Genomic DNA, 24,872 nt, shown 5'->3' on the forward strand with positions numbered 1-24,872 from the left:
TTGATTACCAATTTAATTGATTTGGAGCAGCACGAAGGGCTGAAGGGCCTATTCATGTGTTGTACTGCCCCACGTTCCATGCTCTTAGAAAGTACACTCAGTCTAACACTTCCCAGGCAGATCCCTCCCCGCCATTGGTTGTATCTGCAGGTAGCCTTGCATCAAGAATGCAAAATCAATCACCAAAGATTCCCACCATCAAGGCATTGGTACCTTCTCACAGCTACCAGCAGGCAGGAAGTGCAGAAGCCTGAAGTCCCACACCACCAGGTTCAAGAAAAGCTACTTCCTTTCAATCATCTGGTTCTTCAAAGCAACCAGCTCATCCTGAATCAGTCGTGTTTAGCAATGCTATGACAACTTTAATCACTTTGCACTAAAATTGGCTACATTTTCTGTCTCTTTTATTTTCTTGTAAAAATTTGTTTACGTTTGTTTAATTGATGTTTTTCTTGTGAACACTAATTACATGATGTGATGTGCCAATGATGTGGCTGCAAATAAGTTTTTCATTGCATGAGTACATATAGACACTTGTGCATATGCCAGTGAACTTGTCTTTGGACTGTAGGTAGAGGGAGATAGAAACAGTTACATAATGAAGTCATCCAGTAACATAATCTGCCAGCATTCACCTTAATGGCACTTTACATATGGTCGTTGCAAAGGAGAAAGAAAAGATGGTAATTCTAAATACTTACACTCCATGTAACCAAATAAGCAAACATTAGGCATTTGGAATTTCTCATGCTGAATACCAGAAGACCAGACCACGAAGTGAGAAAGCAGACCCAAGAAAAGATGGCTATTTAATCATATTAACATGTTACAGAACAGCTAGTCCTTGACTATCAGATATACCCTCAAACTATTTGTGACTGAGGAAAGGGGCTTCCCTTCCTCTACCATCAACTCTGCTCTCAAACGCTTCTCTCCTATTTCACACACATCTGCTCTCACCCCATCCTCTCGCCACCCCACTAGGGACAGGGTTCCCCTTGTCCTCACCTACCACCCCACCTGTCTCCAGGTCCAACATATAATTCTCCATAAATTCCGCCACCTCCAATGGGATCCCACCACCAAGCACATCTTTCCCTCCCCCCACACTTCTGCCTTCTGCAGGGATCGCTCCCTACGCAACTCACGTGTCCATTCGTTACCCCCTACCCTTCCCACCGATCTCCCTCCCGGCACCTATCCTTGTTAGTGGAACAAGTGCTACACATGTCCTTACACTTCCTCCTTCACCACCATTCAGGGCCCCAGACAGTCCTTCCAGGTGAGGCGACATTTCACCTGTGAGTCGACTGGTGTGATATACTGCGTCCGGTGCTCCCGGTGCAGCCTTCTATATATTGGTAAGACCTGACGCAGACTGGGAGACTGTTTCGCTGAACACCTACGCTTTCTCCGCCAGAGAAAGCAGGATCTCCCAGTGGCCACACATTTTAATTCCACATCCCATTCCGATATGTTTATCCATGGCCTCCTCTACTGTCAAGATGAAGCCACACTCAGGTTGGAGGAACAACACTTTATATTCTGTCTGGGTAGCCTCCAACCTGATGGCATGAACATTGATTTCTCTAACTTCCATTAATGCCCCTCCTCCCGTCCTTACCCCCATCCCTTATTTATTTATTATTTCCTTGCTTTTCTCTCTTTTTTTCTCTCTCTGTCCCTCTCACAATAACTCCTTGCCTGTTCTCCATCTTTTTCTGGCACTCCCCTCCTCCTTTCTTTCTCCCGAGGCCTCCCGTCCCATGATCCTCTCCCTTCTTCAGTCTTGTATCCCTTTTGCCAATCAACTTTCCAGCTCTTAGCTCTATTCCTCCCCCTCCTGTCTTCTCCTATCATTTCGGATCTCCCCTTCCCACTTTCAAATTTCTTACTATCTCTTATTTCAGTTAGTCTTGACGAAGGGTCTCAGCCTGAAATGTCGACTGTGCTTCTTCCTATGGATGCTGTCTGGCCTGCTACATTCCACCAGCATTTTGTACGTGTGACTGAGGATATCATTTTGGCCATAATGTAGTCTGCACAATTTCAAACAAATTTACTGACTGTGAACGGACAAGAGACCTCTAAAACAAACAGACTCACTGCAATCTCCAAACTTATCTTTCTCAAATACATAAAACTTCACATTGACTGCAGAATTTGATTATAAGCTGCTAAAAGTAGTATGCCATCCTACCAACAGCTACACATGAAAGCTTATATGGAATTCAGAAGAAAAACACTCCATCTCTGTAAAACAGGTCTGTGACTTGGATCTAATTTCAATACCCAGAGTAGCTCTACCAGAACAAAGCAAACAAAGAAATGTTCTCTGCACTCAAATAAAAATGCCAAAAAGATACTTAAGGCACAGAAGATGTTTGTGTTCCTGCTGAATGCCTTAACCTCTTTACCTTGAAACAAACTAAACTGCTTTGAACTGACATTCAAAATAAGCTGAAATAATTTTTCAGCCAAGAACAACTGTAACAAACATTTGAGTATTGAAACGTTTCTCAACTACACTCATTGAGATGGAACAGATACAGTGGCATGCAAAAGTCTGGGCACCCCGGTCAAAATTTGTTACTGTGAATAGCTAAGTGAGTAAAAGATGAACTGATTTCCAAAAGGCATAAAGTTAAAGATGACACATTTCTTTAATATTTTAAGCAAGAAAACTTTTTACTTCCACCTTTCACAGTTTCAAAATAACAAAAAAGGAAAAGGGCCCAAAGCAAAAGTTTGGGCACCCTGCATGGCAGTACTTAGTAACATCCCCTTTGGCAAGTATCACAGCTTGTAAGCGCTTTTTGTAGCCAGCTAAGAGTCTTTCATTTCTTGTTTGGGGGATTTTCACCCATTCTTCCTTGCAAAAGGCTTCTAGTTCTGTCAGATTCTTGGGCCATCTTGCATGCACGGCTCTTTTGAGGTCTATCCACAGATTCTCGATGATGTTTAGGTCAGGGGACTGTGAGGGCCACGGCAAAACCTTCAGCTTGCGCCTCTTGAGGTAGTCCATTGTGGATTTTGAGGTGTGTTTAGGTTCATTATCCTGCTGTAGAAGCCATCCTCTTTTCACCTTCGGCTTTTTTTTTCCACAGACGGTGTGATGTTTGCTTCCAGAATTTGCTGGTATTTAATTGAATTCATTTTTCCCCCTACTAGTAAATGTTCCCCGTGCCACTAGCTGCAACCCAAGCCCAAAGAATGATTGATCCACCCCCGTGCTTAACAGTTGGAGAGGGGTTCTTTTCATAAGATTCTGCATCCTTTTTTCTCCAAACATAACTTTGCTCATTGCAGCCAAAAAGTTCTATTTCAACCTCTTCAGTCCACAGGACGTTTCCAAAATGCACCAGGCTTGTTTAAATGTTCCTTTGAACCTTTTGAATAGAACTTTTTGGCCGCAATGAGCAAAGGTATGTTTGGAGAAAAATCATTCTTCAATGCAATCTGCATGCAGACCAAAAGAAAATAAAATATCAAAATTAAAAATGTTTCAAATTTGCCATAAGAATAATGCAATATAATTCTGAACTAAAGTAAGTAAAGATCAATTGAATTTCACTTTTGAAGCATTCATGGCTGCAGCTTGCTGTTGGAATTTTCAGTATCTTTTTAAAATTGGAAGTCACTTTACTAACATCTTAAGAAAGCAAATTTTCAAGCAGTCATCATTTGCTGTCATACAACCCTAAAATTATCTGGTTCACATAACACTTTACACGTAGAATTATGGACTGATACTTACTTGTGCCGATGAAGAATAGCATTGAACGCAAGTCCATCAGCCCAACTTGTTGTAAAATTGAGAACATTGACCTGTTTGTAGGGTCGAGTTGATTGGCGAACCCAGCTGAGCAAAATCTTTTCACTGTTTGTCTGCTGTAGATCTGACATTACAGCTTTCATTATATCTTTGACCTAAATCAAATATTTTACAATTAGGTTTGTTCAAACAGCTCAAAAAGATGATCCAAGTTTCAGCTACTCACAACACCTGGCAAAAGACATTTAAAGTTCAAAGTAAATTTATTATCAAAGTACATGGTAAGTCACCATATACTACCCTGAGATTCAGTTTCTTGTGGGCAATCACAGAAAATACAAAGTAGAATCGATGAAAATGAAAAGTTGGGAGTTTAATTCTGATTTCATCAGTAATGAGTCTGCCCATTCACCCTGTGGAATGTGTGGGTTTCCTCTGGGTGCTCTAGTCTCCTCCCAAAGGAAATAAGTTAATTGATCATTGTAAATTGATTAGGTCAGAGTTGAATTAGTGGATTGCTGGGGCAGCACAGCCTGAAGGGCTGGTAGGGGCCCCAATCCACACTGGGCCTCTGAAATAAATAAAAATTAAGATGGACAAATGGCCTAAGTGGAAAAGACAACAAATTGTGCAAATACAAAAAGAAAAACAAAATTACAATAATAAGTAAATAATACTGGGAATGTGGAGTACTTGCTATTGAGTCACAGGCTGTGGAATCAGATCAGAGTTGCAGTGAGTGAAGTTATCCATTCACCCCAAAGTAAAGAAGGACATCTGTTTGGCTGACTGTTTACTGCATACATATTCAATTCCCAGGAATTGCCTCTGAGGTGGATTTCTTCATTTCAGCTATCAAACCGGCACTGCATTCCAAAACTCTTTACTCACCTGCCAATGTAGAATGATGCTCCAAATAAGCCCAAGGGTCAATTTATGATTTCCATCGACAATATCAGTTCCACCTATATTTACAAGCTCCACCTGGCAAAGGGAAATAAAAGGTCTTTCACAATGTAGTATAATTTAAGATGCAAAAGGGTTGACATCAAAACTGAACAACTTAGTAGTGGGCCAAAATGATAATTCAAACGTCTCCTTCAAGGTGAGTCATGCAAAAAAGGAAATTCCAACCTTTAAGTTCTTCAACCACATTCTGAAAAAATATCCACAGAACCCAACAATTGAACATCAAGATCCTACAGCTTCCCAGCAGCAAACAGTGAGAATCTGATTATTGATTCTGTTGGGGTTGGACACAGGTTTTAGCCTGAGTGTAAGCAGGAAGGTGGTTCAAAAATATTATAAATTTACTTAATTTTTTTTTATATAGGCATCCATTAGTCTCATGAGACAATGGATTTGCGCCTTGGAAAGTTTCCAGGGCACAGGCCTGGGCAAGGTTGTATGGAAGACCAGCAGTTGCCCAAGCTGCAAGTCTCCCCTCTCCACGCCACCGATGTTGTCCAAGGGAAGGGCATTAGGACCCATACAGCTTGGCACCGATGTCGTTGCAGAGCAATGTGTGGTTAAGTGCCATGCTCAAGGACACAAACGCTGCCTCAGCCAAAGCTCGAACTAGCGACCTTCAAATCACTAGACGAACGCCTTAACCACTTGACCACTCACCAACACATTTAATTTTAAGTTCAAAACAAATACATGCTTTTAAATCAATTCAAATACCCTTTTACTTGCAGTTAAATTTGTTACATTTGTTATCTATGTTTATACAAGGTGCTTTTAAATTGTGATTGTTAATCATTGTGAATATTTTTCAATATTCGTAAATTTTAGAGACAGTCAAAACTTTGACAATTGGGCTGCTGACACAGGCAAGGACCACTGGAGAGGGTAAACATTTGCAGCTCACAAGCCAACCATGTTTAACTGAACAATCTGTAATGCCATTGGTCTGCACCTCTGATGAAAAGCAAGTGTTACCCATTTTGTCAATACCTTCAAATTCTTCATAGTTCCTAACCTGAAATGAAATTGTTTAATTTTTCACTCCCAGCCATTTCTGGATGCTTAAAACCTCAGTGAGAAAAACAGTTTTGCATTGTCTTGCCGCTTATCTCTCAACAACCATCCATGACAAAAATCACTGCTTTTTGAACATAAACATACACAACTGACACTATTTAAAAACTGCTTGATCTAAGCACAGTGTAGTGTCTATGGCCACACAAATGTGCATGCAAATGACACTACTGGAAAAACTGTTCAACATCAGTCTCCCATCCCAAGTAAATAGCATATTGTCCCAAACAAACAAAGGGCTATTTTCTCTACTTGTTTTTATTCTTCAAGAGTTGCCCCGTTTAACTGATGGCCCTATTAACTGGAATCCACAGTATTTCCTAACCCCTCCATAAAAACCTGGCTCTAATACTTCAATGATTACCTCAGGCCCTTGCCTCGGCAACCAAGGGCAAGAATTACACTCAATGTGCCTCCTTGATTTCTCTGAACATCTTAGAATTGTTTTAAACAAATTTTCTTAATAACAGGGACTACAACTCAGTTGTTCAATCATTCTTCACATGTCAGACCAACACAGCCACCCTCAAGTGTAGACTGTTCAGTATTCCAGCTGTCTGCGAACCAGAATACAAAACTGATGTCAATTCTACTGCCTTGCATTCCAACAAATTATTCTTCTATTAACACCTGTATCTGCTCATGTTAACGTTTCAGTCTGTTGACCTCAGTTCTCATTATCTACCATAAGATATCTGCAAGTACACACACACACAATACAACATTTGGAAAGAGGAAATCCCTGACTGATTCTAATCTATATTTTTATTCTCACATTTGTATTTGCCTGCATATCTGCCCCTTTATTTCCCACTAACCACTTGAAGGTCAATTGTGCATTAAGAGTCAATTGCCTGCTTTTTGCTTCAAAACTCTACAAATAGTTTTTAAAATAACCTTGAAGGAAACCATTATTCTTCAAAAAAGGATAACTTTAAAGCCACTTCTTGTACACCGCACCATGTCATGCTGATAGATTCTACAGCCTGGAATGATGGGCTGCCAGTCCTACCCACCTTTCAGTCATAGCTGTGTTAGAAACAATATCGTAATCCTCTGAATTACACGATCCCTACAGTTCATCTGCCTTTCACCAGCCTCCTTGCATCAAAATAATTAAAATCTAAACTTGCAATGCAGAGCTTGAACCACTCCTCGGTAGCAATATCTGTGCCCCCATTCAGGGTACGTGAAGTCACTTCTCAGAACTGTCAGTGGTGCACAGAGACCTGCGCATCACCTGTGAACCTTTCCAGCACCCTGCGGTATTTTCCATTTGTGGCATCGCGTCAGTGGTCAAAAAAAAAAGAAAATCAGATTTCAGAAGTTTACAGATTTTGGATTTTCAGGTAAGGGGTGCTCAACGTGTATTAGGTTATGATCATACACATTCTACTTAAATATGGTTCATTATTTATCATCAACTCCAACATGACCTGTCCCCTTGTTAATTTTGGAACATACTGGTGCAAAAAATTATCTTGAACACCCATCAAATGTGTGCATTGAGACAAGCTCATCTGTTTGACTCAATCTATAAGTAAAAACCCTTTGCAGAATCACTGCTTTTACTACTTGAATACAACTTTTTAAAAAAACTGACAGCTGACATGTTAACATTTATTCTGTCCTCATGTCTTGGATTTTCATCACTGTAAACTATTATGAAGATTTGTGGGCTACACAGATGCACAGCAGGGAGCTTCAGAATCACAACGTAAGGTGACCTAATAAGAGATAAACAAAATTCTAAAGGGCACACTTGGGCAACATGGTAAGTATCTTTTACCATGGGGAGTGTCTACGAAAGGAGGGCACAGGTTTGAAGTGAGAGGTAGGAGAATCTGAGGTGTTGAAGTCTTCAATGTACTGCCTGAAGAGCTCATGGAAAAAACTTAAGCAGCACCTAGACAACGACCTGAACTGCCTCGACATACAAGGCTTCAGACCTAAAGCAGATAAATGGAATGAGTATGTGCAGGTACAATGGGCAGCATGGATATGATGGGCCAAAGGGCTGGTGTTTTGCTCTTCATGACCTGATTACAATCAATCTTTGGTAATTTGCATATATCTAAAATCATTGACATAGATTGATTTTGATGTCTTCATTTACAATTAACCCAATAATCTGACCAAATTGTTAACAATATCCTTTTAAAAATCTTGGAGCCGACAAATTCCAAACACATGAAACAAACGCAACTCAATAGCTTGGGCTTTGAGCTCTGAATCATCAACTTGGACAGCTCTGCATCAGAGCATCTAAAAATTTGATTCCCAATAATTGCAGGTGAGGCAACATATTACAACATTTTAAATAAACAAACAATACTGAATGAAACATTAGAAACGGCAGATGCTAGAATCTGAGGAAACAAACTGCTGGAGGAGCTCAGTGAGTCAAGCAGAACCGTGAGGTATTTTAGAAGAGGAACATCTCACACTTCACCTTGAAATCTGATTTTTCCAACTTCAGATAACCCACACTCTATTTTCAGTCTCCTGATTCCAACCCACCAACAACAATCCCATGGTCACCCAAGTTTTATTTCTCTCCTCCATCTGGTTCCTCTGTCCATCATCCTCCTTTTTCTAATTCCAATTATCACCTTACTTATTTGGTTATTTACCAGATTTTGCATCTGCATCCTCCCTACCTCCATCCCCCCATTTCCCCCCAAATGGCTCCATCGGCACCCTTTATGTCTTTCCTTATCAATCTCCACTCACCACCCACAGTCTCCTGACTCCCAACCCTTACGCAACACAAATGGCTCCATTTGCCCATCTCCCTCTTCACCTGGTTCTAACCATTGGCTGCAAGCTCCTGCCTCACCCTTCCCTCGCAACTCTTTGCACTGGCGACCTCCCCTTTACGCGCACAATCCTGACACAGGGTGTTAACCCAAAGCATCAACTAATCCTTTGTCTCCGCAGATCCTACTTAGCCCGCCAAGTTTCTCCCACACACATTTATTTTATCACAGATTAGCTCTTCAAGGCAATGACTCACATTCTTTTGCTGCAGAACATGCAGAACTCTGTTGACATTGTTGAGGGCATGTACTCTGGTCGTGCCACGTTCTTTGGTCTAATGGAGGACAAGATATTTTAACCAAGACAAAAAGAAAATTCAGTTGGAGATTATGAAATGATGCAACTTGATCACAAAGTGGATTAACTTTATAAAGTGATGCTAATAACAATTCCAAACTTGTCACTATTGTATGGGAACTGAATAAAAAACATTCCTCTTAAAATGTTCAAACTGTAAACATGCTGCAGTTACTCAACATTCCTCTATGCAGTCAAATCCAACATAAAATAAACGCTTTACAAAGAGACAAAACACAAGCAAATATCATAAAACTTCAATTCCAGCTTTTTGCATTTGAAATCTCACCTCTACAGAAATTTTATGCATTTTCAAGTGATAAGTCGGCATTCACACACGCAGCCAAGTTTGGAAAACTAACTATTCCTATTCACACCAATGAAAATGAAGAGAAAGAGACCACAAAATGTTCCTAGTTAGTCGGGGAAAAGCAAGTTAAATGGATTTTATGCAGACACATTATAATTAGATGGAGTACGCGAAGTTCTAGGCAAACCAAAATTGCAGACCAGAGAAAGTCAATGAAGTCCTAGTCAACTCAAGTAGCATGCACACCAAATCATGACGCACCACCTTGAAAACTGAATCCTTAAAGTGATGACTTATATCCAGAAAATCCACTCTACAAGGTGAAAATAGAAACTAATCTCAAACACAGTCTAAGAAATAGAGCAGGATCTGTGAAATGGAACGCGGTATCAAACAGGTAGATGACACAATCCACCTTTTTAAGCCAAAAAGGTTTAAGTTGATGAGAAGTCTGTAAGTGCATCTACTTTCAAAAAAAGGACATTTAGAGAACAGTAAGGTCTGGAATAATAGTAGGGCGATCCAACAAATTGCCTCAGAGATGAATGCTGAATCTGGCCATTCTTACAGCGTGAGTGGCTGCTTGATTTGTGATCAAAAGAAAACACAGTCTATCAGTAACCAATTGTCCAGATTCACGCACAAATAATAACTTTCTCACTGATATAGCAAATAGTTTTCAATTGACAAGCAACAGACTGTCAGCAGGAGGCAGCACCTTCAGGAGTGGATGCAATAGAAATTAAGTGAATGGCGATGAAAATAACAAAGCTCAGAGGATACGTGAGCAAACACTGAACCAACTGCTATTTGTGGAAATGTCTGCGTCATACTAGCCTTCGCACAAAAAGCAGCCACCCACGAGCCAAAATCAGGCTCCAATTGTGTATCAACGGACATGGATCAAATCAAAATAACTTATAATCAACAATTTCCTGATGATCATTATCAATCTGTCATAATACTGCAAACATTTAGTCTGAATCCAACACAAATTATTTCTAACTTCTGAGAAAGAAGTGCATAACTAGTGAAATGAGAGCCCAGTGAGTGGGATTGTCACTAATGCTGCTGCAAAATGCCTTAGAAACAAGTACAAAAAAAATTGTTCAGAGAAAAAAAACTTTAACCTAAAGCATTCTTCTTCAGCCCAAATATTCTTCTGTCTTTCAACTCTAAGAGTCAATGGAAATTACACATAGTTGGATTTTTTATAACCATCTCCAGAGAACCCTCAGAGATACTAATCTGCAAAACTAGCCTGCCTCTATCTGAAACCTTGTGAAGCATAAGGTATTATGAGTATGAAGTCCTGATCAGAAAGATTAAGCAAGGCATCTCTGTACCTACATGTAATAGCTGAAGATTTTTTCATCATCAGGCTCTGACTTTATACAGTAAATACATGTATACAGTTAGTAAAATGAAAATTCCTCACAAATGTGTGTCCTGTGAGCCCTTCCAGAAGATCTAAGAGTTTTCTGCCATCTCGGAGGTCATCAAACAAATCCTTGATCGGTGGTTTTCCACTCTGCAGCAGAAGCACAATTTCTTATTAAAATGTCATTCAAGAAAACATTTTGCAGAACAGTTCCTGCCCAGAGAACATGTATCAATCGGCTTCGGATCATCACAGCTTGATCTCGGGCAAGGACGCAAGTTCACTTCTGCTTGATTCCCATTTATGGCATATTTTTAAAATCAGTGTATGACCCTTATCACTTTTGAGAAACAAGGTTATAGAGGTGATAAACTAGGCTTTGCATTCACACAAATTCTAAACATTGTTCTGCCATTATCTGTGATCTATAACGTATTTCAATGAAACTGCGTTTTGTACAAACAAGTGTTCTGTTACCACAGCAAAAACGAGACAACATTCCTCTGGACCAAGGAGCATATACACAGTACATATAACTCACACACATTACATAAAATACTACCACAAATAAATTAACAAATAATAAGGTGCATTTATAATACAAGTCAAAAGATAAAACAATATAACATTACTGATGCTTCACACATAAGACCTGGGTAATGGCGGGGAGCTCAGTGGTCTTACGGCCTGGGGGAAGAAGCTGTTTCCCACCCTAATAGTTCTTGTCCCTAATGCTGCAGTACCTCCTACCTGATGGTCTGCATGCAGTTAATGATTTGCAATAAGAGATTAAAAATTAAGCCCATAATTTATTAAACTCAATCACAAGGTTGGCTGCAAAGGAGAATTTGGTTTCACAAAGAAATACAGTTGCAAGAAAAATTTTGTGAATACTTTGCAATCACCTCATTTTCTGCATTAATTACTCATAAAACATGGTCTGATCTTCATCCAAGTCACAATAATTGACAAACACAATCTGCCTAAACTAACAACACACAAACAATTGTACTATTTCTCATCAATACTGAGTACACCAGTTAAACAATCGCAGTCAAAGTTCAAAAAAGTATGTGAACCTCCGGGGTAATGCCTCCTACAAAAGCTATTAGGAGTCAGGTGTTCCAAACAACGAGATGAGATTGGAGGTATGGGTTGTGGAGGTGCCCTGCCCTATATAAAGACACACGAAGTCAGGCTACTGACAGAGTCTGCTCTTCTCAAGAAAGATCTGCTTATGTGCACCGTGCCTCGATCAAAACAACTTTCAGAGGTCCTCACAAGAAGAATTGTAGAGAAGCATGAAGCTGGAAAAAGCTTCAAAAGCATTTCTAAAAACCTGAGCATTCATCTGTCCACAGTAAGAAAAACTGCCTACAAATAGAGGAACCTCAGTACCGTTGCTACTTTCTCTAGGAATAGGCACCCCGCAAAGATCACACCAACAGCACAACCTGCAATGCTGAAAGAGATGAAAAAGAACCTAAGGGTAACAGCAATAGACCTGCAGGAATCTCTCAAACTTGCTAAAGTGTCTGTTAATGTGTCCATTATAAGAAAAACACTGAACGAGAATGGTGCTCGTGGAAGGACACCACAAAGGAAACCACTGGTCTTCAAAAAAAACATTTTTACACATCTGAAGTCTGCAAAAGACCAACTGGATGTTCCAGAACACTTCTGGGACAATGTTCTATGGACAGATAAGACAAAATTTAAACTTTTTGGTAGAAATGCATATTGCTATGTTTGGAGGAAAAGAGACATTGCACACCAAAACTTCATCCCAACTGTGAAGCATGGTAGAAGGGCTGGTTTGCTGCCTCGGGGCCTGAACAGCTTGCAATTGTTAAGGGAACAATGAATACAAAATTGTATCAAGACATTTTACAGGAGAATGTTAGGGTAGCAGCCCATCACCTGAACCTTAATGGATGATGCAACAAGACAATGATCCAAAACACAATAGTAAATCAACAAAAAAAAAATGGTTTAAAAGAGAAGAAAAATCATGTTTTGGAATGGCTGTCAGAATCCAGAGTTTAACCCAATTAAGATGCTGTGGCATGACCTGAAGAGGGCTGGTCATGCAAACTATTCCAGAAATATTGATGAATTAGAACAGTTTTGTTTGGAGAAATGGTCTAAATACATCAACCACGATGCCCACCAGCCAGTCTCAATTTCCTGAGTTCAACCCATATCCCACAAAGTCCCATCCCTCAATGTACCAGTCTCCGTGTTTCTTAAATGATATTATTGTACCTGCCTCAACCATTTCTTCTCTCAGTTTGCTCCACAAACTCAACCTCCCTCTGCATTACAAGTTGCCCGTTGGATCCCTGTTAAATCTTTTCCTTCTCATCTTAAATTTGTGTACCCTAGTTTTGGACTCATCTACCATCTAGAGGAAAAGACTATTACAAACCTCTCATGATTTTAAACATTTCTATAAGGCTGCCTCTCATTCACCTACACTCCTAGCTTGGCCAGCCTCTGTGTTACTCAGGCTCTCTGGCCCTGCCAACGTCATTGTAAATCTTTTCTGCACTCTTTCCACTTTAATTGTGTCTTGTCCTTTACTCAATGCCCTTGATGAAGGCCAAGTGCTGAATGCCTTTATCACCAGCCCGTCTGCCTGTGACACCACTTTAAACGACCTATGCACTTGTACTTCCAAATACCTCTATTCCATTACACACCCTAGTGTACTACCTTTCGATGTACACGCCCTGCACTGGTTTCATTTTCACCTCACACTTATCTGCATTGAAATCTATTTGTCATTCCTCAGTCAGTTCCCTAACTGATCAAGATCCACTGTGTGATAACCGTCATGAGAAAATCTACAGGAGCAAGAAGTCCAAGTAACACACACAATATGCTGGAGGAACTCAGCAGGCCAGGCAGCATCTATGGAAAAAAGTAAACAGTTGAAGTTTTAGGCCGAGACTCTTCATCAGGACACCTCCCTTTGCAACTAGGTCCTCAACTTTCTGACGAACAGATTGCAATCAGTAAAGATAGACAGCAAACAACCCCCACTTCAATTATCCTCCATATAGGTGCCCCACAAGATTGCATCCTCACCCCACTACTCTACTTTCTGTATGCTCTCACAAGCACGTGGACAGATTCTGTGCCAATTCAATCTACGAATCTGTAGATGATACCACTGTAGCAGATCAGGGTACAAGAAGGAAATAGGGAGCCTAGTGAAATGGTGCCATACCAACAATCTTTCCCTCAGTGTCAGCAAAACAAAAGAGCTGGTCATTGAGGCTGAGAGGTTTGTGCACTTATGTTGATGCAATGGCCAAAGCTCATGAGCACATCTATTTCCTCAGGAAACCAAAGAAAGTTGGCACCTCCCTCTGACCCTCAACCAACTATTATTTGCGCACCACAAAAATCTGGATGCATCACTGTTTTCTATACTTCGCAAGATGGATGCAGCTCAGCATTTAAAAGAAACCAAGCCTTCCTTCCACACAATCTGCCTACACTTCTTGCTGCCTAAGTAAACCAGTCAGCGTAATCAAATATCCCATCCATTCTAGATATTCTCCCTCTCCCCTCCTCCTCCCAATTTGAGCAGAACATACACAAGCCTGAATGCACATATTCCCGCCATAAAAAGACTATCAAACAATCTCCAGCACAATAAGATGGAGTCCTGACCTCACAATCTACCTCTTTGTGACCTTGCACCCTAATCTAAAGTGACCTCTATCTGAATTGCACTTTCTGGTAGTAACACTTCATTCTGCACTGTTATTCTTTTACCTTATACTACCTCAATATGCATTGTTGTAATGAATTGACTTGTATGAACAGTATGCAAGACAAGCTTTTGCAGTGTACCTTAGCATACATGACAGCTATAAACTAATTTACCAGTCTTAGTGTAAGACACATCCTAATAATGCCAAAGATCTGACAACTCGGGGGTCTCCAGATTGAATGTTAAGCAACACCAGAGTGGCAGTTTGGACTACAAACTATAGAGTTACAGAAATGTACAGCACAGAACCACTTACTTCGGTTCTCTGTATTTTTACTTATTGTAATGTCTATCAACACTAATCCCACTTGCCTGCATTACTTTCATATCTCTGCATGTCCTACTCATTCAGTGCCTGTCTAAATGCCTCTCAAACATTGTTGCTGTTCCCGCCTCTAACATCTCCTTATGCAAATCATTTCAAATACAAATTATCCTGTGTGAAAAATTAATACCTCTGATCCCTTTTAAACCTTTTCCCTCTCACCTTAATCATATGCCCTCTTTTGTTAGACACTCTTGGCAAAAAGACTATTTACCCAATCTGTTACTCTCCCAATTCCATCTATTTCTATCATGTTATCGCTCAGCCTCTTTAGATCCGGGAAATTCCCAGCTGATCCAGCCTCTCCTTCCAACTCAAGCCTTCTGTCCAGGCAATATCTTTGTGATTTTTTACTGCACCCGCGCTAGCTTAATCCCACAGTATGGTAACCAATACTGCACACAATACCGTTACCCTGTAGATCTGATATTTGTCACTTATTGTACTTGGATTTGATAGGCCTTTAGACTGAAAAACTTTTCATTTTAAATATTTACAACATTAATTGGCATCAGAAAAAAAAGTTTCTATTTTCATTACTTCAGAACCCAAGAATCTTTTAGATTGTGTAGTTATTAGGTGGGGAAATGCAACAGCCAGTCTCAAGTAAGTGGGACAATAAATTGATTAGAATCTGCTTTTGGCTGTTGCCCATGTAGGAAAGTCACATAGGACCGTGGGCTCTCTCTCAAATCTTTTAACAATGTCAGATATTCTTCTCATCCATCGAAACAAATACGTAAAGTGTTGGATCAGCATTTTATTTCAAAGTGTGTACAATAACCTCAGTCCCTGTGCCAGGGTTTCCTGTACTTCAGAATTTCACTGGCAATAAAACAATGTGAAACACAATGACAGGAAAGCTTGTGTTCTTTCACCTGGCACCATGACATTTTTGTCATTGAATCACCGCAGCCTTCCATCCTGTCACAGATAATGCATTTTCCTACCAACTCTCCTCCAGCCTTGCCCTGTATTTTGTGACACGTTTTATCTCTAACCTATCCAAGTTCAGACAAAAGGCCATTTGGAAGTTCGATGCCCCTTGCTTTACTCTCCACAGATGCCGACTGCCATGCTGAGCATGACCAGCACTTTATTTTTTTAATTTCAAGCTAAATTATTACTTAAGCCATGGACCAGAAATGGAATTTTGAACCTTCAGTGTTAAGATCTCAACCTGTTAACTTCAGCTCCCCAAGGTGTACAAATTAATGGAATCTCGTCTCACCTTCAAATATCCTCATGAGCAATTAGGGATGAGCATTTACGATGGCTTACTGGAGATGCCCAATACTAATAAAGATACTCAACATGGCCTTGCACTTCAATACTGACTGCAAAGCATAGGACTCCGTTTATACATATTGTATCATGTTAAGTGTCAATTTGTGTTAATTTGGCTCAATCTAAATTTGTGCAGTTCTTGGGAATAGTGTTGGTTCTTCTCCCTCTCTCCCCCCACCAACCCAACCATGAGTTTGCATTACATGGAGCTCTGTTACATAACAAACATTTTTTCCAAGTTCCAAAACCTCGAGTGAAGATTTTTAAAAAGCATACTTTCACATGGGAATAAATAAGTAGTATTTCAGGAGATGTGCTACAATGAACCATATCCAATTCTATTTCTGGAAAACTGTTTATCTCAGGACAGAAGAATGTAGTTCCCTTCTATTTCTGTTGCATACCAGCAGTCTCCAGGTTCGTAACACAAATTTTTCCAAGTTGTGAAGGAACAAAATCAGTGTATGTGAGAGGATCGCATCAGCCGCTTTGACAGGAGAATGAGCAGGTGCGAGATGAGCAGCCACTAACTGGTCTCACTAACTCAATGGTCAAAGCTGCCTGTTCAGTGCTCCTAAGTCTGCTGGGTTGGACTCAGGCCTGACTGTTGTAGCTCAGGGGGGTGGGGAGAAATGACACAAATTCCTGCACGAGTCCAGCAGCCAGCAAAGCCTTCCTGCCAGTTTCCCAAATGCCCGCAGAACCTCTTGCCCCACCCCAAAAAAAGATCACCTGCAACCTTGCAGCAGCCAGAAAATTGTACGGACTTCTGAACAGCCGGCACAACAGTTTAAACCACTAATTCCTGCCCAAAGTGTCATAAAATTCAAATATAGTTTAAAAGCACATCAACATGTTTCCCCTAAAGTCAAAAAATCAGCTTGTTCATAAGTAATGATGTCCTTAAGTTGAATGTTAATGACATGGGATGGGTCTGTAACCCACAGACCAACTGCTAGTGAAGATCTCGTTTCTGTAACCATTCACAGCTCTCATTAAATTAAAATTTTGATACATCCTGGCATCCTATGGGTATTCACCATGTAATACAAAACACACATTTCTAGGAAAAGAGATTAATCAACAGTAATTGATGTAAATCTGTTTGGATTTCTCACTTGTTCACTCCCAAATACAATTGAAAACGTGCACAAGACTAAACATCATGATCTGGATAATGGAATGAGTGACAGTGTGGCCATGTTTGCAGAGGATACAGAGATAGATGGAGGGGCAGGTAGTGTTGAGTAAGCAGCAGGTCTGCAGAAGGATCTGGACTGATTATAGCACATGGAAATACAGTGTAGGGAAGTGCATGGTCATGCACTAATTTTCTAAACATGGAGCAAATTCAGAAAGCTAAGATGGAAAGGGACTTTAATATCCAAATGATAGATTCCCTTAAGGTTGCAGGTTGTATTGTTGATAAAGAAGGCAAATGCAATGTTAGCATTTATTTCCAGAGGACTAGGATGTAATGCTGAGGCATTACAAGGCATTGATCAAATGGCATTTAGAGTATTAAGAGCAATTTTAGGTCCCATATCTAAGAAAGGATGTAATGGCACGACAGAAGGTCCAGATGAGACTCATGAGAATTATCCCAGAAATGAATGGGTTAATGTATGAGAAGCATTTGGTGGCTCTGGGCCTGTTCTTATTGGAGTTTAGAAGAATGGGGGAGGGAAGGGGATTGGAGAGGAGGGGAGGAAATCTCATTGCAACCGATCAAATAATGAAAGGCCTAGCTAAAATGGACTTGGAGGGGATGTTTCCAATTGTGAGAGTCCAGGACTAGAGCCACAACCTCAGAATAGATGGTATCCCTTTAGAACAGAGATGAGTGATTTCTGTAGCCAGAGGGTGGTGAATCTGGAATCCATTGCCACAGACAGCTGTGGATGCCACGTCATTGGGTATATTTAAATCAGAAGTTGGTAGGGTCTTTATTCAGAAGGGCATCAAAAGGATATGGGAAAAGGGCAGGAGAATGGGATTGAGGGAGGATAAATCAACAATGATTAAATGATGGAGCATATTTGAAGGGCCAAATTCCTTTATTCTGTTCCTATGTCTTATGATATTATTATTGGGTGATCCTATTCCCTTACATGGACAATCGTGAATCAATTTTTATTGAGTACCACGTCTGAAAAAAGATATGTTTGTCAAGCAGTTGCAAAATGTTAAGTAACAATTTCCCAATGAAATATGAAAACTGCCATTTCACCCTCATTGTACAGTAATGCCTAGCATCAACAGCAGAGACAGCACACCACACAGACAGCCTGCCAAATCCCTCAATAGGAATTGGACAAGAAGTGGTTATTCCATGGAAAAAGTTATAAAACAGGAAATAATAAGTGCCAATTCCCAGCACTTGACTACATTTAAAAAATGGATCTGTGTAAATAAATCTGGATTCTGCTCCCAGCAACAACAGAAAAAAAAATCACACTGTTCTCTTGAAATTTTCAAACAATCAAACTACTTACATGCTCCACTCAGAATTCAGATATCGCTGAGGAAAATCCTACCCCACGCAATAAACCACACCAAGTAAATAAATAACATTTCTCACCAGCTCATTCAAAGAGCTTTACATGCCACAAAAATAATTCTGAAATCACAGGTTTTTAAAACACCAGATGGAGATGCTCCAAATACCAAAGTTCAGTCTTAGAAGATAAAAGGCAACATTACCTTTACAAAGCGCACATTAATCCATTTTGTGAATGTTTTCTTCTGTACATCATCATGCTCATCTGAAAATTAAAATAAAAATAGGTTAACAACCATCAAATCTCATTCACAATGTCATGGAAGGTTAATCATACAGTAAGCAGGTAATACATTGCTCCAATTCTGGGGTCTTCAATCTTCCCTATTTTTTCTTTGTGATCTCCTCTCATAACAATGATCCTTTCAAAGATACAATTTTTTTTTGGCACTGGCTATTCCACATTCTCTCAAAGAATCTTTTCTTTCTATTGCAGGGCAAAAGCAGTAACCATAAATAGTTTACTACCATGATGAAAATCAAAACAGCCCATAACATATCTTCTAGCAACCTCTCCATTAAGAATCAATGGGTAACCATGACTCCAAGCAGCTGAAGATTAGTTGCACAGGATAGTAAGATAAAAAGAGAGTTAAGATCTCCACAGTGAACCCTGGAACTCTTAAAAGTTTAGGGCAGACAATATAGGTTCTTTGAGTAACCTTTCAGGGTAGTAAGTACCTCAAGATCTCTGCCTGACCAAGAGAAGCTGTCATATAAAAATTGATCGTTTTCTTTGTGAAAATTAGTTACACCAACTTAAATGTTTTTTTGTAAACTTAGTGTAACTAATTTACTCAGATCTGATTAAGGGAGTTCAATTTGCAATGCCTGCTTCTTTCCAAAGATGCTGCTTAACCTGCCTTCACTGTTTTATAATTTTATTTCAGATTTTTGGCACCTGCAATTCATTGATTTTTAATTTATTTATTCCTCAGGATCAGCAATTCACCACTTAATTAAAAATGATTATTTAGGAAATGACAGCAGGCTGCATGAAAACTGAGAACAAATTGTTTTGGACCATTGGTGGGAACAGCACCACAAGCTTTTTTTTCCTGAAATCACCATGTATTAAACATCTCCAACAAACAGGATCAACCAAATCTTGGTGAGCAATAAGCCTTACAGGTGCACCAAATTACAGACTACAAGTTAAAATGGAATAAAAGATGAAAAAGCACCTGTAGATGTCAGACCAATGATCAAATATGATAAAAGCTTTCCAGAGATGTTGCATGACTGACTAATGCATCTAGTAAATCTCCTTTGTATTCTCTAAAGCTCCCAGATCCTTTCTATAATGAGGTGACCAGAAGTCAATGCAACATTCCAAGTATGGACTAACCAGAGTTCTGAGCTGCAACATTACCTCACAGCTATTGAACTCAATCCCCTGACTAACAAAGACCAAGATGGAATACACCTTTTCACTACCCTATCAACTTGCAAAGCAACTTTGAGGGAACTATGGACATGGACCCCAAGGTCCCACTAAGAATCTTCAACTTTATACTCTGCCATCAAGTTCAATCTTCCAAACTGAGTCACTTCCCACTTTCCTGGATTGAACTCCATCTGTCACTTCCCAGCCCAGCTCTGCATCCTGTCAATGTCCTGTTGTCACCTACAACAACCTTCTACAGTATCCACAACATCATCAGCCTTCATGTCATCTGCAAACTTACTTAGCCACCCTTCCACTTCCTGATCCAAGTTATCAACAAAGAAAATGGGTTCTAGAACAGATCTCTGTGGAGCACCACAAGTCACAGGTCTCCAGGCACAATAACCTCTTCCTTCTGTGGGCAAGTCAATTTTGAATCCACACAGCCAAGTTTCCCTGGATCCCATGGGAATCCAGTTAAATGCCCTACTGTAATCTATACAGTATACCCCACAACCACCACTCTCCTTTCACTTTGTTTTGTCACTTACTCAGGAAAAAGTCAACCAGGTTTATGAGACAAAATCTGCCTCTCATAAAGCCATGATGACTATCCCTATTCAGACTATGCTTCTCCAAATGCTCATAAATCCTATATCTAAAAATCCTCTCCAGTAGTTTGCCCACCACTGATGTAAGATCACTGGTCTATAATTCACATGATTATTCCCATTACCTTTCTTGAACAAAAGAATAACATATGCCACACTCCAATCTTCTGGTACTATTCCTGGAACCAGTGAGGTCACAGAAAGTCACCAACTGCACAGCAATCTCTTAAGTTCTCATCACAAACTGGACTACATCCCATGGGCCTTCAAGGACCTCTCTATCCTGATGTGTTTTTTTTTCCAAATTCCAACACTGCCTCTTTCTTAACCTTGACATGCTCCAGTACAGTAACCCTTCTACACTGATCTCAATGGTGAATAGTGAAGTATTAATTCTTCTACTTCCTCCAACGCCAGACATGTTTCCTCTTTATCCTTTATCACTCTCATCATTCTCCATGACAATGCCTTGTGGTTTTCCCTTATCCTATTTGCCAAGGCCTTTTTATCTCCCCTCTAGCTCTCCTCTAAGTCCCTTCGTAAGTTCCTTCCTGTCTACATTAACTCTCAGGAGCCCTGCCTTCTTCCTCTTAACTAAACAGTCCACCCTTCTTGCCAACTTTGTTTCCCTAAACCAACCATCCGTTCTCTGCCTCAATGGGACAAAACCTATCTGGAATCCCAGAAAAATGCTCCCTAAACAACCTACACTGTATATTTCCCTGAGAATAATTGTTCCAATTTATGCTTCAAAGTTTCTGCCTAAACGCATCATAATTAGCCCTCCCCCAATAAGTTTCCAAACCATCTGCTCCTGTCCTTATCTAAGGCTATCCTGAAGGTCAAGAAATAGTGATCAGTCTTCAAAATGCTTGCCTACTGAGAGATCTATCACCCAACCAGGTTCACTGCCTTATACATGATCCAGAACAGCCTGTCCACAAATTTACCACAGGCCAGCTTCTTCGAGCTCATCTGCAAAACAACTCAATTTCTTCTCTTTAATGTCTTTTTCCTCCCCAGGGTTCTGTTGGAGTCAGTGATCTACAGCTGCAGTCAGATTGCAGTTCTTTACGGTGGTGGTTCCTGCTCCCATAGCTTACCAACCGGATGTTTTTCAATATCCCTAGGATGTGGCCAAGACGACGACGCCTTTGGGGTAAGACCATGCAGCCCAGTGGACAAATCAATTCCATGCCAGTGTCATCGACTAAGGTGTCGCAGGAGAAACAGAACATCATGAACAGCAGATCGACTGTTGGAGACCTCAGTACTCAGGCAATCTCTCCCTCTCCCAATGATGGGGAAGTGCTGCTGATTCTTGAGTCAGAGAACTCAGAATAAAACTGACATGGCAGAGTAGTCCGAGAGTTGCTCTCTTTTGTTGGTCTCCCCTCTCACTGTGGAAAAGGGGCAACACCTCTCTGTCCCTTGTTACGGTGAGCAAGAGAGAGGTTCCTTGAGGTTCTCTTGTTTTTGTAGATGTCTGCAAAAAGCAAGAATTTCAGGTTGTATACTGTATACATTCCCTGATATTAAAATGGAACCATTGAACCATTGAGACTACCTGAGGAAACTTCCCCGAACACACCTAACAAATTTCGCTCCATCTAAAACTTCTTGCACTGAGGAGATGCCAATCAACATTAGGAAAGTTGAAGTCACCTATAACAACAACCTTTGTTATTTTAGCACCTTTCCAAAATTGCCTCACGATCTGCTCCTATGTGTCCCTGTTAATGGGTGCTTGATAGAATACTCCCAAAAGAGTAATTGCTTCTTCCTGTTTCTGACTTCCATCCACATTGACTCCATGGATGATCCTTCCATGACATCCATCCTTTCTGCAGCTGTGCTTATATCCCTAATTAGCCATACCACTCCCCCATCTCTTTTATCTCCCTCTGTCTCTACTGAAGCATCTAGACCCAGGAACATCCAACAGCCATTCCTGCCCTTGTGTCAGCCATGTCTCTATACTGACTTCAACATCATAGTTCCATGCGTTGATCCATACTCCAAGTCATTACCCTTGCTCCTGAAACTTCTTACGTGAAAGTAAATGCATTTCAATCCATCCAGCTGACTGCATTAATGCTCCTATCCACTGACGATCCTTCCTCAGTCTCTCCACACATAGCCCTACCTATACACAACTCCTCCATCCTCTGACTGATCACTCTAGTTCACAACTCCCTGCCAACCTGGTATAAACTTAAGTTTAATGGATCTTGCAACCTGTAATTGGACCAAACTTGCTCCATATTCAACTTACTGACAATGTTACATCAAATTAAAGGCAGCAGCGATTTACACCAGAGCAATTTTTTCCTCACATTCTCCCATAATCTGCTACACAAGATTTAATTCAGCACACAAAAGTTTCCCAAGGAGGAAAGTTTATATTAATAATGCAAGGTCAGAAATAAAAACAGGTCTATGGCTTATTCTACTAGTTCGATTTGTAAAACATTTGCTAACCTACAATTTCCTGGTACAATTAATAAGCACAAAAGCAATTCATTAACCCTCTGTGACTGGAATCTTTCATCAAAGCAGCAGTGGGGATGTAGGATTTTCAAAGCCAAAATAGACTAAATGGCAAGTCTGCCATGAGAATTAAGAGGCAAGTATGAAATTCTGGGAGATGGTTTATATATTTAAGAAAAGTACTTTGGTGCAGTATATTCCAATGGGTAGGAGTGTGCACAAATCCTTAAAACAAAACAGATATGTCCACCCAAAACACATACAGGCAACACTCTCATTACAACAATTTAAGTAATGGAAATTCACGTCACCACCTAATGTCCTGAGATACAGAATAAAATTTACTTTCACTAGTGCGAATAGAAATAAAAAAATCAATACATCTTTTGTCCCCTTGCGCTCCTTTAATACATGTGCATAAGACGCCACTTAGCATTACAGAAGATTGCAATAAGCCATATAATGCAGGCGTTGCCCATACTGCAAAGAATCCATGGGAATCTTAAGAATATAACATTCATAAATTCCAGTAAATAAAAGCCAAGTCAATCCAACATTTCTTGATGAGACTCCCTGGTCATTCATTCGTTTTGCTCCCCAAATTACAAAGACTTTGATCTAACAAGCTCATATGACAGCTGAAGTGCATCAGCGATCTCATGCTAAAAGTCACACACAGGCAGCTACCACTCCTTACATGAAGGACCTAGAGTGTTGGGTACTTCATGGACAACCACAATTGTGACAGACTTGAACTTCAATCTGTTTCCAAGTGAGGAGCTCACAAGTAACACATTGTGGCTACCTGAACAAGATATAACAGACAAGAGATAATGAAGGAACACAGTGGGAGTCTGTATGGTTTCTGTAAAGGGAAATCGTGCCTGACAATCCTGTTAGTTCATTGAGGAAGTCACAAGAAGGGTGGACAAAAGAGAGGCAGTGGATGTCATTTACTTGGATTTTCAGAAGGCATTTGATAAGGTAAAATGCCATGGTGTTACAGGAAAGATACTTGCATGGATAGAGGAACAGCTGACAGGCATGAGGCAGTGAGTAGGAATAAAGGGGGCTTTTCTGTTTGGCTGCCAGTGACTACTGGTGTTCCTCAGGGGTCAGTATTAGGACCATTACTTTTCACATTGTTTGTCAATGATTTAGATCGTGGAATAAAGTTTGTGGATGACACAAAGGCAGGTGGAGGGGTAGGTAGTGCTGAGGAAGCAATGCGATTGCAGCCAAACTTAGACAAGTTGGAAGAATGGGCAAGAAAGTGGCAGATTGAATACAGTGCTGGGAAATGTATGGTAATGCATTTTGGTAAAAGAAACAAAAGTGCTGACTATTATCTAAATGGGGAGAAGGTTCAAACATCAGAGATGCAGAGGGACTTAGGAGTTTTCATGCAAGACTCCCAGAAGGTTAATTTATAGGTTGAGTGTCCAGTAAAAAAAGGCAAATGCAATTTTGGCATTCATTTCAAGGGTTATAGAGTATAAAAGATACTAGTCAGGCTGCACTTCGAGTATTGTCAACAGTTTTGGGCCCCATATCTCAGAAGGGATCTGTTGTTATTGGACGGGGTCCAAAGGAAGTCCACGAGGATGATTCCAGGAATGAAGGTAACATAAGAGGAGCGTTTGTACAGCTTTGGGCCTGTACTCACTGGAATTTAGAAGAATGCGGGGTGGGGATCTCATTGAAACCTTCCAAATGTTGAAAGGACAAGATAGGGTGGATGTGGAGAGGATGTTTCCTATGGTGGGGGTATCCAGAACTCAAGGGCACAGTCTCAAAATTGA

General features: G+C 40.3%; 1 protein-coding gene across 7 annotated transcripts in view; it reads right to left on the reverse strand.

Moving 5' to 3' along the window:
• Positions 1–24,872, reverse strand: part of LOC134350601 (utrophin-like) — a 537,041-nt gene that overhangs the window by 443,806 nt on the left and 68,363 nt on the right. For all 7 annotated transcript variants that reach the window (XM_063056033.1, XM_063056035.1, XM_063056034.1 and 4 more), the window contains 5 exons: positions 18,726–18,787; positions 10,684–10,776; positions 8,835–8,912; positions 4,667–4,759; positions 3,758–3,930 (listed from right to left, as the gene is read on the reverse strand). In XM_063056033.1, the coding sequence (XP_062912103.1) occupies positions 3,758–3,930; positions 4,667–4,759; positions 8,835–8,912; positions 10,684–10,776; positions 18,726–18,787 (499 nt within the window). The remainder of the gene's footprint in view (positions 1–3,757; positions 3,931–4,666; positions 4,760–8,834; positions 8,913–10,683; positions 10,777–18,725; positions 18,788–24,872) is intronic.

The sequence above is a fragment of the Mobula hypostoma genome, chromosome 8, assembly GCF_963921235.1.
Source record: "Mobula hypostoma chromosome 8, sMobHyp1.1, whole genome shotgun sequence".
Classification (NCBI taxonomy): Eukaryota; Metazoa; Chordata; class Chondrichthyes; order Myliobatiformes; family Myliobatidae; genus Mobula; species Mobula hypostoma.